Below are 16,899 nucleotides of genomic sequence, written 5' to 3'. Positions count from 1 at the left end.
AATGCAGTTAAAACTGCCCAAACAAAATCTATTATTAAAAAGTCAAGGGTCAAGAGCTCAACTAAAACAAACCCTGACCTCGATGATGGTAACTTAAAAATTGTGATTTTCTCCTTTGGTGATTCTGCTTGTTATCATCAGGTGTCTTCAATAATGCTCAATCATCACTCAATTAATCACTTATTTATCTCATTAATGCTTCAGTGGGTAGAATAAAAATATGGCAGGACTTTTACTCTTTGGACCCTGGATTACCCAACTCTGTGTGTGTGTGTGAGTCCTTTATAGTCCAGGTAATGCGTATCAGCTGGGTGTGGTGATTAGTGTGGAGTGTGCATGGCTGTATCTGGCAACAGGTGATTGGTGGAGTGAGTGCATGTGATTGGCAGGGAGGATTGTGGGAAGTGTAGTCCGGGAAGTGACAGGAACCTGACAAGAACAGGTGGTGATCGTGACAATTATGCTGACAACTCATCAATTAAATATTTTCCATCTTATATTCTGCATAATTGGGTGTTTTTCAGTAAACAACACTGACAAAAACTATACTATAAAACTATGTATGTTTTATGGCTGGACAATATGACAATATAACATTGATATAAGTGATTACGCGGATTTAAACCTACCTATATTGTAGTTATATAAAATATTAACAGGCAGATTTGCTTTATGTGTCTCCCCGCCGTCGAAATCAGGCACATATAAATATCAGGAAACATGACACCTGGCTGCATGTCAATATCCATGGATTAGGTTTATTTGACAAGTTGTAAGAAACACTTTCGAGTCCAACCTTTAGTGTAATTCGATAGTTTTACTCGCGTTTTCGCAGCTTCCCCTATTAAATCCAGTCACGCAGCAGGTTCTTTTGCCACTCAGTCCAGCTGAGGGAGTGCGCTTTCAGCGGGAAAGTGACGTCGATGCATACCCTCTATATAACTCCTTTCACTTCAGTTCACCATTGTCTGGTCTCATCGGTCTTTCAAGACCACTTACCTGACTCCTTACCTGTACAGTACCTAACTGAATAATCATTCAGCCAGCAAACCAGTTGTTTATACTTTATGTTGCATTGATTTATTTCATAACAGCGTGATGATGTAATTAACAATCGCGGCTAACAAAGATCATTGAAGCTAAGGGTAATAAAAGCTTTTGGCTGCATCAAGTTTCATAAACAGTAGAGCACAGACATGTTTGTTACCAGTGTTGAGTGTTCACTGAACTGACCATGTGAGTAACTTTATCTGCATGTTTCCCCATTTTCTTCAAATTAGTTCTTCAAAAAGTTATGAAAAGAGAACAAGATGAACTTAGAACCAACTACACCAGAGTTAAAGAACAGCTTCAACTTCATGAGGGTGAGTTGGCTTTTATTTGACATTTTCATTAATTATTTTGAGCATTTTAAAATGCCATAGACTTCAGTTCTGACTTCAGTTTTCTAAATGGCTTCTAATTTTTCCTTTATTATTTAATTGTCTTTTCATCAGGATTGAAGAAAGAGTTTAAACGGACAAATACATGCAAAAATATGACAAAATGTCTGTCTTGGGGACTTTTTAACTCTTCAGCTCTGCAGAATATTATTTATTTATTTTTTTTTGGGGGGGGGGGGGGGGGGTTGGGGGGGGTAGTAATTAGGCATATCTAAATTTAAAAGAGTGCCTACCCACATACATTGGAGTAAATTTATGTAAATGGTCTAATTTTACAGAAAATACTCTAAATTTGAACACAGATAAATAGTCAGATGTTGATAGTTTTTTATTGATTTTTTTTTATTTGAGAGTCTGTAATTTAGTCCCTGAAGATGTGATCTTCTGTTGATTCCACTAGGTGGCAGTAAACAGGGAAAAATAATCTACTTGATATCTCCTTTTAAAGCTGCAGTCCGCAACTTTTTTGGGTTAAAAATGATCCAAAATCAACTTTTGAACAAGTACATAACCAGCCAGTGTTCAAAACTATCTAATTATCTTGTCTCGATTCACAACAGTAAGCTTGTAATAATGTTTTATAATAAGAGCGACATGGCGGATTTCCGCGGGAAATTTGAGCATGCAGCAGTTCCTCTGTGCGTCATTACGTCACGTCCATAAACAAAGGAAGGAGTTCAGGCTAATCGGTTTAATCACGTGAGGACGCTATCGGTAGCGGCACATTTATAGCATGTTCTCACAGCAGCTGAAATAATTAAACTTATCATTTTGATGGCGGATTGTAATCCAGAAAGATCCAAATGACAATAATCAGTGACAACTGGAGATTCACCCGTAGTCAAAAAGCAAAAGACTTGGACTGTGGAGTGGCTACAGACGTTGAAATCTACAGGTAACACTAATACACACTAAATACACACTCACACAATGCTTATGTTGTTAACAATAACAATTTGAGAACAATATAACAGTAATAATAATTTGCACGGTTTGGCATGATCCGAGCTAAATGATCGTTAGATTTAATCATCATTGGCAGCGCGATTTATTGTAGGCCTAATGCTTTTTTCCTCAGTTGGTCAAAACAAAAGTGGCAGAAATGTTACTTATTTGTTTAGATGATATTTTCCAGTGAAAATTCTTATATTGGTCATACTTTCAAGACGTAGAATCTGTGATTCTGAAGTTCAGTATCCACACCGGTGCGGTGACTGACAGCAAGCATTAGATTCATCCGCGCTGACGAGCTGTGCCGAAGCACAACGCACGTACAGATAACTGTTCCGCATATGACTGCAATCGCATGTTTCAAACAGAGATGGCGACAAAGAGGAAAAGTTTCGGACAGCAGCTTTAAACAAAAGTTATTGAGATTTAACTGAAAGGAGGCATTGGTGTCTCTAAGTGTACTTTTGCCATTTCCATTTTCGATTTCTGAAAGAATTGGGAATACCTGAATTTAAAAGAGCACCCTACTCATATTCATTGGAGTAAATGGGTAAAAAAGGTCTAATATTACAGAAAACTCTCTAAATTTGAACACAGTGGTAGAATATTGCATATTTAGGGGCCAAGCACTGAAGGTACGGATACACCTATTGTAATCGTTGCCGTTTCTATTCTTCTTCTTCTTCCGTTTATGCTCTGGGAGTCTATGGCAGCCCATAGAACTGCTTGCGGGAAAGTTGTGAAATTTGGCACACTGACAGAGGTCAGTCCCAACATTAACCACAGCAATTTTGGAGTCTCTAAATCAATCCTTCTAGTGCCATCAACTGTCAAAATTTTCACTCATGTTTATGTTAGTAACGTTTAAACTGTAAGGGCTAGAAACAAAATTCTTTTTCCTCTGGTTCCTTGGCTTAAGATGATTTGACTAAACCCCATGACATCATTTCCGTCATGAAAATATGTCCGCCATTTAGAAATTTCTAAAAAACCTACTTTTTCGGACTCCTCCTAGGACATTGCTTTGATTTTCACAAAAGATCATCTTCAGACCATTTCGACAAAAAGTTATGGAATTCAAGTCAATTCACCCCCCTCACAGTTGTCATGAAGGGCAAAATTAGCTATAGAGACCAAAACCACAATTTCTACCAGGCTATAAATGTGTTTTTTCTGCTGTAAAGTTGGGCACTTTAACATAGGGCTCAATGAGATTCTGCTCTCTTTTGGAGCCTGTCTCTAGCGCCCAGTTGATGAATTGCAGTTCTTACTTCCATATTGGCTTCTAGAGAAACTGGAGGTTGCCGCTTGGAACAAATATGTGCAACAATACAAATATGCATGCAACACATGATATGAAATGCACAAAAAATGTGTACTTACTCAAAATCAGGATCTTCTCCCACATTGTGAAGCAGTTTTTCTGATCGTGTCAAAGCTAGTGTGGCTGCAAGATTCAGTCACTCAGATGATCAAGCTCCTCCAAATATTGACTTCACACCAAAAAACACCTCTCGTGAAGCCATTGTGCAAAGACAAATTGTTCCAACCAGTTCCAATGCAATAATTTGAAAAAACAACAAAAAAAACAAAACACTGTCCAATCTCTCTAACTAGCCTAAACCTGTAACTCAACTGCTCGTCCTGCAGGGTGCCACCTTCAAACTGCGCTCAGTGGCCCCGCCTCCGCAGCTTTAGAAAGGGAGAACTTGGGCTCTGAATGGTCTAGAACAGTCCCTGCAGAGTTTTGCTCCAATCCTAATCAAACACACCTGAACCAGCTAATCAAGGTCTTCAGGATTACACACAGGTGAGTTTTATCAGGGTTACAGCTAAACTCTGCAGGACAGTGGCCCTCCAGGACCGAGTTTGCCCAGCCCTGGTCTAGAAGCTTGATCGACATGTCTATAGAGAGCTACGATCGTGAGTTTTATTCACGTAGGACACAATGCATGTGTCACAGAGTCAACAACATCAACAGCACCAGACCTCTACACTCCACCCACTTGTTCCCAGTCACTAGAGTACTAATCACCATCACCTGTCACCAATCACCACCGATCATCACCCAGCACTATAGAGGGTATGCACGTGATGTCACAGTCGACCGTTACGACTGCGGTCACGCCCACTGAGTGGCAAAAGACTGAAGGGGCTCGCACACCGGACGCGAAGCTCAGCGCCACGTCTTTCAAATTCAAACGCATTGTTTTCTATGAGTGTACGCACACCAGCGGCGACATTCGGCGCCCGTCCGGGGCGCCCAGCTACGACTCAAAAAACAATAGAAAACAATGCGTTCGAATTTAAAAGACGTGTCACGGCGCAGCGCGGCGCTGAGCTTTGCGTCCGGTGTGCGAGCCCCTTGAGCGGCAGCATGAATGTCGCGAAAAACAGGGAAATGGGAAAGAGCTTTGTGATTGACTGTACAAATAGCTTTGACACACAACCTGAGGTATTTAAAAGCTGCAGAAAGCAACAGGGAAAAAAGCAAATGGATCACTGCAATTCACAGAAACAGCTCGACTCCAGGCAGAGAAACATGGATTTACAGTTATCATTTTGTGTCAAATTGTTAGATTTTGAGGTAAAATCATACCGTATATATTGTATTGTTATATATTATGTTGACAACTCATCAATTAAATATTTTCCATCTTATATTCTGCATAATTGGGTGTTTTTCAGTAAACAACACTGACAAAAACTATACTATAAAACTATGTATGTTTTATGGCTGGACAATATGACAATATAACATTGATATAAGTGATTACGCGGATTTAAACCTACCTATATTGTAGTTATATAAAATATTAACAGGCAGATTTGCTTTATGTGTCTCCCCGCCGTCGAAATCAGGCACATATAAATATCAGGAAACATGACACCTGGCTGCATGTCAATATCCATGGATTAGGTTTATTTGACAAGTTGTAAGAAACACTTTCGAGTCCAACCTTTAGTGTAAGTGTTAGTTTTACTCGCGTTTTCGCAGCTTCCCCTATTAAATCCAGTCACGCAGCAGGTTCTTTTGCCACTCAGTCCAGCTGAGGGAGCGCGCTTTCAGCGGGAAAGTGACGTCGATGCATACCCTCTATATAACTCCTTTCACTTCAGTTCACCATTGTCTGGTCTCATCGGTCTTTCAAGACCACTTACCTGACTCCTTACCTGTACAATACCTAACTGAATGATCATTCAGCCAGCAAACCAGTTGTTTATACTTTATGTTGCATTGATTTATTTCATAACAGCGTGATGATGTAATTAACAATCGCAGCTAACAAAGATCATTGAAGCTAAGGGTAATAAAAGCTTTTGGCTGCATCAAGTTTCATAAACAGTAGAGCACAGACATGTTTGTTACCAGTGTTGAGTGTTCACTGAACTGACCATGTGAGTAACTTTATCTGCCTTTTTCCCCATTTTCTTCAAGTTATGAAAAGAGAACAAGATGAACTTAGAACCAACTACACCAGAGTTAAAGAACAGCTTCAACTTCATGATGGTGAGTTGGCTTTTATTTGACATTTTCATTAATTATTTTGAGCATTTTAAAATGCCATAGACTTCAGTTCTGACTTCAGTTTTCTAAATGGCTTCTAGTTTTTCCTTTATTATTTAATTGTCTTTTCATCAGGATTGAAGAAAGAGTTTAAACGGACAAAACAATAAAAACCGCTCTGTGGCTCTTTAATGTGTCGTGACAGATTGCTGTAGCGCCTCAGCTCAAGAGGCTCGTAAACCGATCATCTCTTCCTACTAGTCAATTTATAACATCAAATAAACATGAATGAACATGAGAATGAATGTTGTTTTAAACGCGGAAAGACGTCAATATACACAATTTTTCAAGTTTTAACTCCACCAAGGTTAATCTTCAAACTCCTGACTTCTTTGTCGGACAAAATGGCGGATTCTGCGTTCTGATTGGTTAGAACTCTTGTCAATCAAACTTCCGGCGAAGGGTCAATTTGTTTCAGACTAAAAATGTCGACACAATGTGGAATACTTGCTATGTATGTTCGGAGACCAGCAATATTAATTTATTTAAAGCAAGAATGTTGTGACAGTTGGTCGGTGTTGTATTTGTCAATACAATTAAACTTTATTTGCAGTGCTTCTTTATTGCACAATGCACAATGCATATTTCTAAATATTAAGCCTAAAATGTGTTTAATATCAGTATTAGTAAGGATAGTATGATCACTGTATAATTTGAATGCAAGATATATACTTGTACTAAAGTATACTTGCAATAGTTCCACTTTAGCATAATCAAATATACTTAAGTATATCTTTAGTTGGACCTCAACACAAAAATACTTGTTCCAGTTTAGCAGACTTTAAGTATACCAATTTAGTATACTAAAAGTACAATTGCAGGGTATTTATATTAAGTACATTCAAATGTAAAATCAATTGTAGTACACTTAGCATAAAATAAATGTATTTCAAATAGGTTTTAGTGTATTTATTTTTCACTAGGGATTCCACACAAACATGTCAAAGATCTAATGATGTTTTATTGTCATTCTCCACAGATCTGAAGAGGATGCAGCAGTATGCAGGTACAGTGTGTGTCTGAACTACTCTAGATTACATTCATATACTCACAGCTTCATTACTGACCTACAGGATGATTAAACACTGCCCTGGTGAAAAAAAAAAAGTATACTTTATTGTATTTCATATATATTTTCTTTATATTCAATAGTACATTGCAAATATAATAACAACAAAAAAAAGATCTTTAAATATATAAAAAGTATATTAGCTTTACCTATTTTCACAATACAACTTTGACATAGTTAACAAATAAATAAATAATAATCCAGTACATTTTCTAAAAATAAATGAACATTCTGTGTATTTCTTTTAAATGTACTTATTTGAACATTACTTTAAAATATATTTTAGGTATATTTTAAACTGTATGCTCAAAATAGTTATTGTAACAATGCACTGAAAGTATATTTAAAAAATACATTATTTAATATTGTTGTCGTGTATTTAAAGTTAAGTTTGAGTATAATTTTTAAGTTTACTTATTCATGCTTGTAATTCATTTCATTATTTGTGTTTTTTTCCCAGAATGTGTTAAAATTTATGACTAATGCATTAAAAGCCAATTTTTTTTATATATGCACTGTAGCTTACAATTTGCAAATATGTTCAAATATGTTTAATAAGTTTACACCGGCAGAAAAGAATCATGTTATAATCGTACACACAAATCTATATTAAACAACATACCAGCAGCACAAGTACATGGAAGTAAATACGAGTTGAGTGCAGGGTTGCCAGGTTTTCACAACAAAACCCACCCAATTGTTACTGAAAATGATCCTATTAAGGTATTAACGTAAAAATCATTTTTGATGAGGTTCCCCTGGTAAAATATGCATTCCACTGGCTAAATATCATGTTATTTGGGGTCGCTTCAACACGCGCACAAAAATCTCGCAGCAACAGTGTACAAGTTGCCCAATTTGGCAACACTAGTTGAGTGGTTGAGTCTTATCGGAATTCAAATGTCTCTTCAACTTGGTCTCTGACCAATCAGATTTTGTTGCTCACTGCCTTCAGCAAATCAGAGCTGCTGACATCACGGTACTCATCTGAATCCCCCTCGCTCACTCACAGGAGGCGCGCAGGTGAAGTACTATGTCGCAATGCAATATTTATATAATAAAACATTGAAGGCGCAATACATCGCTCAATCTTTGGAATCCAGACCAGTTCAATCAAGTGACTTCGCAATCTGGCTTTGATGGCGACAACAACCGGCTAGGATTAAAATGGCCTAAGCGATCCCGGAAAGAACCAGAGAAAAAGTCTTGCTATTTGGAGGTAAGCTGTAGTCTACCAGTTATTTCAGATCACTAAATTATTCTTCTCAATCTCATAAATGAAAAACTGTCGATGATAAGTTTTGCTTTAACAAACTGAGTTTGTGCATGGCACCAAAACGCTCCGTTCATATGATTGATCAAATCGCCCCATATTCTGTATGATATTAATTCATAAATTATGTATAGTTGTATAAGCTTGACTATGTACTGGAAACAATATCAACATACCGTACTGATACAGTTCCCTACTGCTAATCCTTATTTACTGTTCAAAAATATTATAGGTTCAATGTAGGATTTAGACAGACTATTGTAAATGTGAATAAAAAGTTGAACATGCATCATGAACTTACATCAATTGTATATTCTGTTAACAGATGCTGTTCTCACGATTTTCTGCAGTCAACTGCCTCTGTAAGCGGCCATCAGACACAATAATGAGCAGCTCATCAGAAAATGGAATATAATGTGTAATTTGCATTTGTGTGTAGAGTGTCAGTATGGCCATTGGTCCAACAATGTTTTTTTTTTTTTTTTCAATCAGTGTTCTTTAATGAAAAACATGGTAAGTTTTGTTGAAACCATGTGAAGTTTAAATAAAAACCACTGGACTTGTTAATGAAATATGTCTCTTCATTAGTGATGTTGTTACATTTTATTTATTTTAATACCCTTGAAAACAAATGCATTCAATATTGGGAAAATGTCTGCTACTGTAAGTAATTCATTAAATGGTAGTTAAATGGTAGCACAATTATAATACTGTTTTGTGTGAGATTATGTAATTCAAAGTACAGTAGTCAACAAGTTCAAAGTTGTACTAAGAAAAAGGTTTTAGGACAACTTTGATGAAAGGTTTTGATCCACTTCAAATGTTGACTATATATTGTACAAAGTATAGCTAAGTAATAAAATATATTGTTATTGACTACAAAATGTGTCATTTTTAGTATTTGGAATAAGCCAAAGGTTTTGAACATACTGTATACTGTAGGAACAAATCAGCTCAAATGAAAGAATTAATTTATAGGGAATTATAAAGAGTAATTTAGGTTACGACCGAGCAACTGAATTGTCCAGGTTTCATTCGCTCGGACCGTAATTGTAAACACTAATTAATAGCTCAGTAACAAAATCAACAGTTTAAGACATTACATTTTTCAAGCACATAATATAGGACACTTTCTTTTAAAATCTACATGAGACTTCATTGATTATTCTAACACAAACTAATCTAACACAAACACACACACAAACATTCAAACATGTTCCAAAAAGAAAGGAAATGAGAGAGAAAGAGTTTTAAGAGAGAATGAAATGATGAGCATGATTTCTATCAAAATATGCACTTCAAAAGACCTGACCTGAACGAACCATGAATCATTAATTTAATGCACCAGTTCAGCTTTAGAATCTGGAGGTACTTGCTTGTCGACTTTAAATGGGAATCTCCTTGTTCGGCGTCCCTGGCTTGGGGAAGAAGGTTTTCCACATCGATGATTTGTTGCAGGATCTTTTCAGGTCAAAATTGTGGTTAGGTAAAAACCAATCACGTTTGAGCATGCTGGCAGATGAAATGAAGTCTCTTGTAGTGGCTGGAGTTTAAAGTTGAGGCGGCAAAAGTCGTTGGTTAAACTTTGCGGCGAAACTTAACTTAGAACTTGCTTAGAACACGAGATTCTCAACGGAAAAGAAAGTTACAGTAAAAGAAAAGAAATGTGAGTAAAAGTTGGATGGCTTGAATGAGCTGTCTTGTCTTTTTTTCTCGTCTTTGTTCTAGTTCTTTGTCTTGTGATGTGACTATTTAAAGTTAGGTGTTTGTCCCACCTCGTTGAGGAGTTCTGACCAATCAGGTATCGTCTTGTTTCAAAGGTGGCTTTTCTCCACCCCCAATCATAAAATAAGCATAAAATAAGTCTCTGGAATTGCCAGCTTAGGCAGAGAGTACAGTTTAGACATGATTTCTATTAAATGGAATATGATACATTTCACACAGATTTAATTTAAGCCATGATTCAAACATAAATTAGAGATTTAAATACATTGCAAACAAAACACACTTTCAATCAGTCATTCAAAAGTTATCACATTTACATGAATTGTGGGAGTTCTAAAACATAACTGGTTACATGTAGCATGTGTGGACATGATATTAAACTTATGCAGTTGAAAGATATTTGATAAGTCCGTTTCAAATTGTTTGGAACAATTCGATGCCGTTTTAGTTGTAGAAACAGTCTCTGTGGGTTTTTCTGTAAAGGTCACTCAGAGAAACAGTGCATTGTCTCTGTCTCTTTTGATCTGGAGATCAAAGACTCTTTATCTTCTTGGGCTTAAATTGTGTTGTCTTTTTGACCTTTTGGTTTCTACAAATGGCTTAATTTTGCCACCTTTCCTTCAGTCAGGAAGCATGGGTGCCATAAAAGTACCTAGCAGGGCTTGTCAGATGGACTGGAGATGAAAATTATATTCTCTGAGCTTGGGTTTCTGGAATTATGTTTTGAAAGAATCATCTGTATGATTCATTTGTCTGGTTCGTCCATGGTTCCCACAATGCTATTACCTGTAAAATAATATATTCATAATATATTGCTTGTGTGTTTGGAAGACAATCGTAATGAATTTGTAATGTAGTTAAATCACAAATAAAATATACTTAAAACACAAATAAAGTACACTAATCAAGCATGTAATTAGTCCCTACACAGGCATATACTTAAAGTGTACTAAGTATACTTGAAATTGTTCCAATTTAGCACATAAAAGTACACTAAATATACTTAAAGTTATGCTTTAATACAACTTAATTACAACTAAAATATACTTAGTACAAAATTAGTTGTTTCAAAATAACACAAGTTAACTAATCATTAACACACTTGAAGTACTGTTACACTTGTTTTTCACCAGGAATGGAATAAATATTAAAATCAAAATGTCTGTTTTGTGAATTTGTGATTCATATTCTCTGTGTTCTCAGTGGATGTGACTCTGGATCCTGATACAGCTCATCCTACTCTCATCCTGTCTGATGATGGAAAACAAGTGAGACATGGAGACATTAGACAGAAACTCCCAGACAAACCAGAGAGATTTAATTACACTGTAAGTGTCCTGGGAAAGGAGGGATTCTCCTCAGGGAAATTTTATTTTGAGGTGCAGGTGAAGGGAAAGACTGAATGGAGTTTAGGAGTGGCCAGAGAATCCATTAACAGGAAGGGACAGATCATACTGACTCCCAGTAGAGGATTCTGGACTGTGTGGCTGAGGAATGAAAATGAATATAAAGCTCTCTCTGATCCCTCTGTCTCTCTGTCTCTGAGCGTGAAGCCGCAGCGGGTCGGTGTGTTTGTGGATTATGAGGAGGGTCTGGTCTCCTTTTATGATGTGAAGTCCAGCTCTCATATCTACTCTTTCACTGGTCAGTCTTTCACTGGGAAACTCTATCCATATTTTAGCCCATCCTTAAACAATGGAGGTAAAAACTCAGCTCCATTGATCATCACACCTGTCTAAAACAACAAATGAATTTACTGTATACCTAATATGAAATACACAATAATAAATACACAATAATTTTGAAATAATGAATATAATTAAAAAACATGTTTTGCTATTTTTTTCATAACTTCTTTTTCATTGTCAAAGTCTATAATTTCTAGCTATAATTGCAATTTGTAAACTAAAAATATGATTTTTTTTTTTTTTTTTTTTTTTTTTTTTTTTTAATTGCTAACATACTTTTGTCCAAACTTTAGTCACATTTAAAACTCTAAACACTTTTAGCAGAACATCCAGGGCCGGCGCGTGCCTATAGGCGAACTAGGCAGCCACCTAGGGCGGCAGCACAGTAAGGGCGGCAAGAAAGAGAGGGACTTAGTTTTTTTTTTTTTTAATGGAAGTAATTTATTTTTTGGACATTTGTTTGGAATTATTTCACTTATATCATAAAGTTATCACCCAATTAGTTATTCTAAATCTAAATTAACTTAACTTCCTTCTGCTAAGTAACAAGAGCGGGATATGGGTCTACAATGTAGCCAATCACATACATATCTGTTGATTTTGCAACTGCCAACAAAAACTGCGGCGTTTTGAGCGGTGTTATTGGACTCTGGGTTCCACCTCTGCACGTTTGCGAATCCTCTCATATAACAAAGTGTAGATATTATGTAAAGAAGAGATTTGTTGTGCATACAGCTTCATTTATTATAACAGAACTTTGTGAGATCGCGATGAAGTAGCCTGAGGGCTGTTCACATATCACGTCTTTGGCGTGCTCAAGTTTGTTTTTTCAAATGTAGGCGCACGGCAAGCGCACTTAAAACAGAAGCGTTTTCAGGTGCAGAGATGAAAAATTCTCAACTTTTCAGAATGCAGCAAGCTCACTGCAGGTCATGTAGAACAAGAACCAACCAAAAATAGTTTTGTCCTTACTGTATAGCCTAACATTGAAAGCTCAGCTGAACAGTTGATCATAGCTGTACAGGGCGGGTTTTTATTTATCATGTCCATAAATATATCTAGTAGTAGAGCTAACGCAAGGGCTAGAAATCTATCCTTTGCTGATACTTCTACATCTTCAACATAGAGAACGTAGTTCATGCTTGCATAGCAACGACAACGCTTTGGAAAGAAAGCATCGTGGCCGTGCTTTCCACGCGTTTTTAGACGCGATATGTGAACGGCCCCTATATGACAACTTTTTAGTGATTATAGAGGGAGCGTGCCAAATCCCTTATAGCCTGCAGTATGCTTATTTTTCTGTTCAAATTAACAGTGGTTTGTGAACATAGACGCCGTAATAAAAAAAAATATCTATCAGGAGTGTTTATTCTGGGTTGTGTTGTGACGACACATAAATTCAAACTATTACAAGGGAATTTATTATTTTTTTTAAAGGGGAAGCGCATCTCCTCAGCCTTCCCTTAAACCAATAAACAAAACCTCCAGTCTTTCACATGTAGGCTATCTCAAAGATCGAGTTTAATTGTGAGTGTGAAGTAGGGGGCGGCACGACGGTGTTTTGCCTAGAGCGGCAGTTGCGCTTACACCGGCCCTGAGAACATCTGTCATTGTGGCCATACCATTAACACAATTCATGTCGTTTTCACACAAAATGCAGTCATTTAACATGTTTCTAAAAGGCTTAAGTTTTCTTTTCATATAAGCTTACCCCATACCAAAATGGATCTTTTTCATCTGATTTGCATATGCTTAAACACAGCAAATTAGAAATGAAGACCCAATGATCCAATCTTTAAATATAGGATAAAACATATACTTTTGGAACAACAACAGTACTGGAAAAATATGTGAAACTCTTACTGAAACAATTGATAAGCATTTTTAATTAGCAGATCACTGAAATATTGAGAAATAGCAGATTCCATTCTCAGTTGGAAGCATAGTCAGGGGTTGAACTTCTTTCCATTACATGGACATACACAGTAAAATAGCCCACTGAGCAAATTACGTCCAGAAGACGTCTTTTCAGGTCTTGTCTCAGGTTGAAAAGACGTCCACTGAGGGGCCAGAATGAAAGTTTTTATGACGTCTTTTTTGGACGTCTTCTGGACATCCGATATAGACGAACACGCAGAATCACCAAAGGAGAAAAATCACAATTTTTAAGCCACCATCGTGGAGATGAGTGTTTGCTTTAGTTGGGCTCTTGACCCTTGCCTTATTAATATTAGAGTTTGTTTGGGCAGTTTTAACTGAGTCATAACAGCCAGACAAGTAAAGAGAAATGATCAGGTGTTGGTTATGGTCTCACATAACCGTTATTTGACCTGAATCACTGAACTCATCTAGAGCCCAAGCTCTGAGTTAGATTTACATTATTGATTACAGCATCACTGTGATTTAACAGCAGAAGATCAGCTTTATCAATATAATATAAAGGATTTCACATGATAAAAAAATTTTTCTCTTAGGCACACACAGACATCAAGAATCAGCCTGTGAATCTCAATGATGGTGACAAGCAACATATTCTGATCAACTGATCAACTCTGAAAACAAGCTACTAAAAAGTCACATAAACAGAACAAAATAAAATATGAGAATAAAGGAAATTACTAAAACAATTAAGCTCATAATTTATTCATGCAGCAATGCATGATGGGAGCCATGGATGAATTTTGATTGGTTGCTCCCAGAATGCACTGCAACATGCTTTTTGATGGTCACCACTGTTGAGATTCACAGGATGATTCTTGATGTCTGTGTGTGCCTAAATTAGAAGCTTTTTTTTTTTGTTTAACACACCTTTTCTGAAATCATGTGAATCGCATTGATAAAGCTGATCTTGTGCTGTAGAATCACAGTGCTGCTGTAATCAATAATGTAAATCTAACTCAGAGATTGGGCTCTAGATGAGTTCAGTGATTTAGGTCAAACAATGATTATGTGAAAACATAACCAACACCTGATCATTTCTCTTTACTTGTCTGGCTGTTATGACTCAGTTAACAGCCCAAACAAACTCTAATATTAATAAGTCAAGGGTCAAGAGCCCAACTAAAGCAAACACTCATCTCCACGATGGTGGCTTAAAAATTTTGATTTTTCTCCTTTGGTGATTGTGCGTGTTCGTCTATATCGGATGTCCAGAAGACGTCAAAAAAAGACGTCATAAAAACTTTCATTCTGGCCCCTCAGTGGACGTCTTTTCAACCTGAGACAAGACCTGAAAAAGACGTCTTCTGGACGTAATTTGCTCAGTGGGAGGACTCTTTGAATCGGATTTGTTCAGTCTGTATGAAGAACAACACAGAGAAGCAGAAAGAAAATAATATCTGGGTAAGGGAGAGGAATAGATGGAGGAAAGGAGAAGTTGGATCAGGACAAGGGAGAAGAAGAGGTAGAGGAGAGGAGGAAGAATGTGTGCTGGATTGTGCATCTGTTTTTTTCACTTACACGTGGAACCTATGAAAGCTTATTTCTGCCATGAATAGAAAATAAAAAAGGTAATTATGTCTTTTTATCTCACAATTCTGACTTTTTAAACTCAATTCCTATAGTTTATATATCACAATTCTGAGGGAAAAAAGTCAGAATTGTGTGTCAGAAAGATGCAAAATTGATGCAAAAAAAAAAAAAAAAAAATTAAATATGAGATAAAAAGTCACAATTACCTTTTATACTTTTTTATTCTGTCGTGGAAAAAAGCTTCAACAGTAACCAAAGGCCATGTGTGTTGGATTTGTTGTTGATCAATGGAAGCAATTTCATGTTTTCATTTCAGTAAAAGCTTCATGTAAAGCTTTTACTACAATGATTCCACTACCACTGTTCCATATGCAGAATATGTGGTCTGTGTACACTCTCAGAAAATAAAGTACATAATACCTTTAGGGGTACAATGGCTTGTCACTGGGGCTGTACCCTCAAGGGTACAAATTTACAAACCTTTGTACCATTGTACCCCTAAAGGTACAATTATGTACTTTTTTTCTGAGAGTGTAGGGCACTAGCTACCATGGGGACACCATCCCACCCTCTATGAGGGCACCATCAACATCACACACACAACCACAGAAAGAGATTTCAACCAAGGGAGCAACTGAAGTCCTGCATAGGGGACACATCTGACCTGTAGCTGCCCTGAGCAATTCTGTTACTTTCTTCTTATTTTATATCGCACATTCCATAAAATAATGACTCGCTTTTGTTGCCAAGAATGCACACATTCAACACTCAACCAAAAATGTAGAATGACTTGCATTATACTATTACTGCAGTAAAAGGAAACTGAATTATAAAAACAATGGATTTCATATTTTTTGGCAGGTAGAACTGAAAGATAACAAATAATGCAGTTTTCATAATGCCATCAACTGTTAGTATTTTGACAGTCATTGCGCTTTGATTGACTATATGTTCATGTTGGATAGAAAACTATTGCTAGAGTTTTGACAATGACTCAATTTTGAATCAAGTTTGCTGTGTTTTGATAAACAGTGAGTGATGATTGACAATTAGTGGAGACACCTGATGATAATAAGCAGAATCACTGAAGAAACAACAAGAGAAAAAGAGAGAGACACAACAACTACAACTGACTTCCAGCCATTAAACATTATTACACTTATTATTAACCAGTTTGATTTAATTTCTGTCATACATCAACAAAAGTTCTTATTGAGAATTAACAGATGTTTAGATGTTAATGTTTGAATGAAAGTTTAGTTTGAAGTCACCATGATGGTGAAAAGCATTTCCTTTAGCTGGGCTCTTGACTCTCTTTACGAACATTAATTTATCTCTGGCTGCGCCAACTTTGTGTTTGTAGCACATTTTTTATGGTCAGAGAAACTATGATCTGGGCTGTGTTTCCCAAAAATGCTGTGATCCAAAGTTGATCAATTTAGGTTTACAGTGCTTTGGGAAGCACAGTCATAATGGTTGTGTTTTCTCATTGTGAAATGGCCAGATTCATTGGTGACATCCAGTATTAACTGGTGATATAGATGTTATATTATTTCTTTATAGTAAATCTCTGTTACCGTTTGAGATCCAGCAGAGCTTTTATAATCTGAAGGGCTTTTTTTGTTAAACACACACAGACATCAAGAATCAGCATATGACCCTCAACAATGGTGACAATCAATCAAAGTGCTTCATGTTGCAGTGCATGATGG

General features: G+C 36.6%; 1 protein-coding gene and 1 long non-coding RNA gene across 8 annotated transcripts in view; one reads left to right on the top strand and one right to left on the bottom strand.

Annotated features, from left to right (window-relative positions):
* LOC125276142 (E3 ubiquitin-protein ligase TRIM21-like) overlaps positions 1 to 13,751 on the top strand; it is a 98,723-nt gene extending 84,972 nt beyond the window's left edge. For 5 of the 7 annotated variants that reach the window (XM_048203634.1, XM_048203632.1, XM_048203635.1 and 2 more), the window contains 4 exons: positions 1,281 to 1,364; positions 5,833 to 5,904; positions 6,941 to 6,967; positions 11,232 to 13,751. In XM_048203634.1, the coding sequence (XP_048059591.1) occupies positions 1,281 to 1,364; positions 5,833 to 5,904; positions 6,941 to 6,967; positions 11,232 to 11,767 (719 nt within the window). In that variant the 3' untranslated portion in view covers positions 11,768 to 13,751. The remainder of the gene's footprint in view (positions 1 to 1,280; positions 1,365 to 5,832; positions 5,905 to 6,940; positions 6,968 to 11,231) is intronic. The other 2 variants (XM_048203633.1, XM_048203638.1) reach the window with 1 other exon arrangement.
* LOC125276221 lies at positions 1,793 to 3,074 on the bottom strand. Its single transcript, XR_007186606.1, has 2 exons — positions 2,805 to 3,074; positions 1,793 to 1,890 (listed from the first exon to the last, which is right to left on the bottom strand). It is a non-coding gene; the product is annotated as an uncharacterized LOC125276221 (long non-coding RNA).
* Positions 13,752 to 16,899: the final 3,148 nt, after the last annotated feature.

Source organism: Megalobrama amblycephala, linkage group LG9 (assembly GCF_018812025.1).
Source record: "Megalobrama amblycephala isolate DHTTF-2021 linkage group LG9, ASM1881202v1, whole genome shotgun sequence".
Classification (NCBI taxonomy): domain Eukaryota; kingdom Metazoa; phylum Chordata; class Actinopteri; order Cypriniformes; family Xenocyprididae; genus Megalobrama; species Megalobrama amblycephala.
Note: the sequence above shows the minus strand (reverse complement) of the source record. Positions and strands in the feature narration are given on the sequence as shown.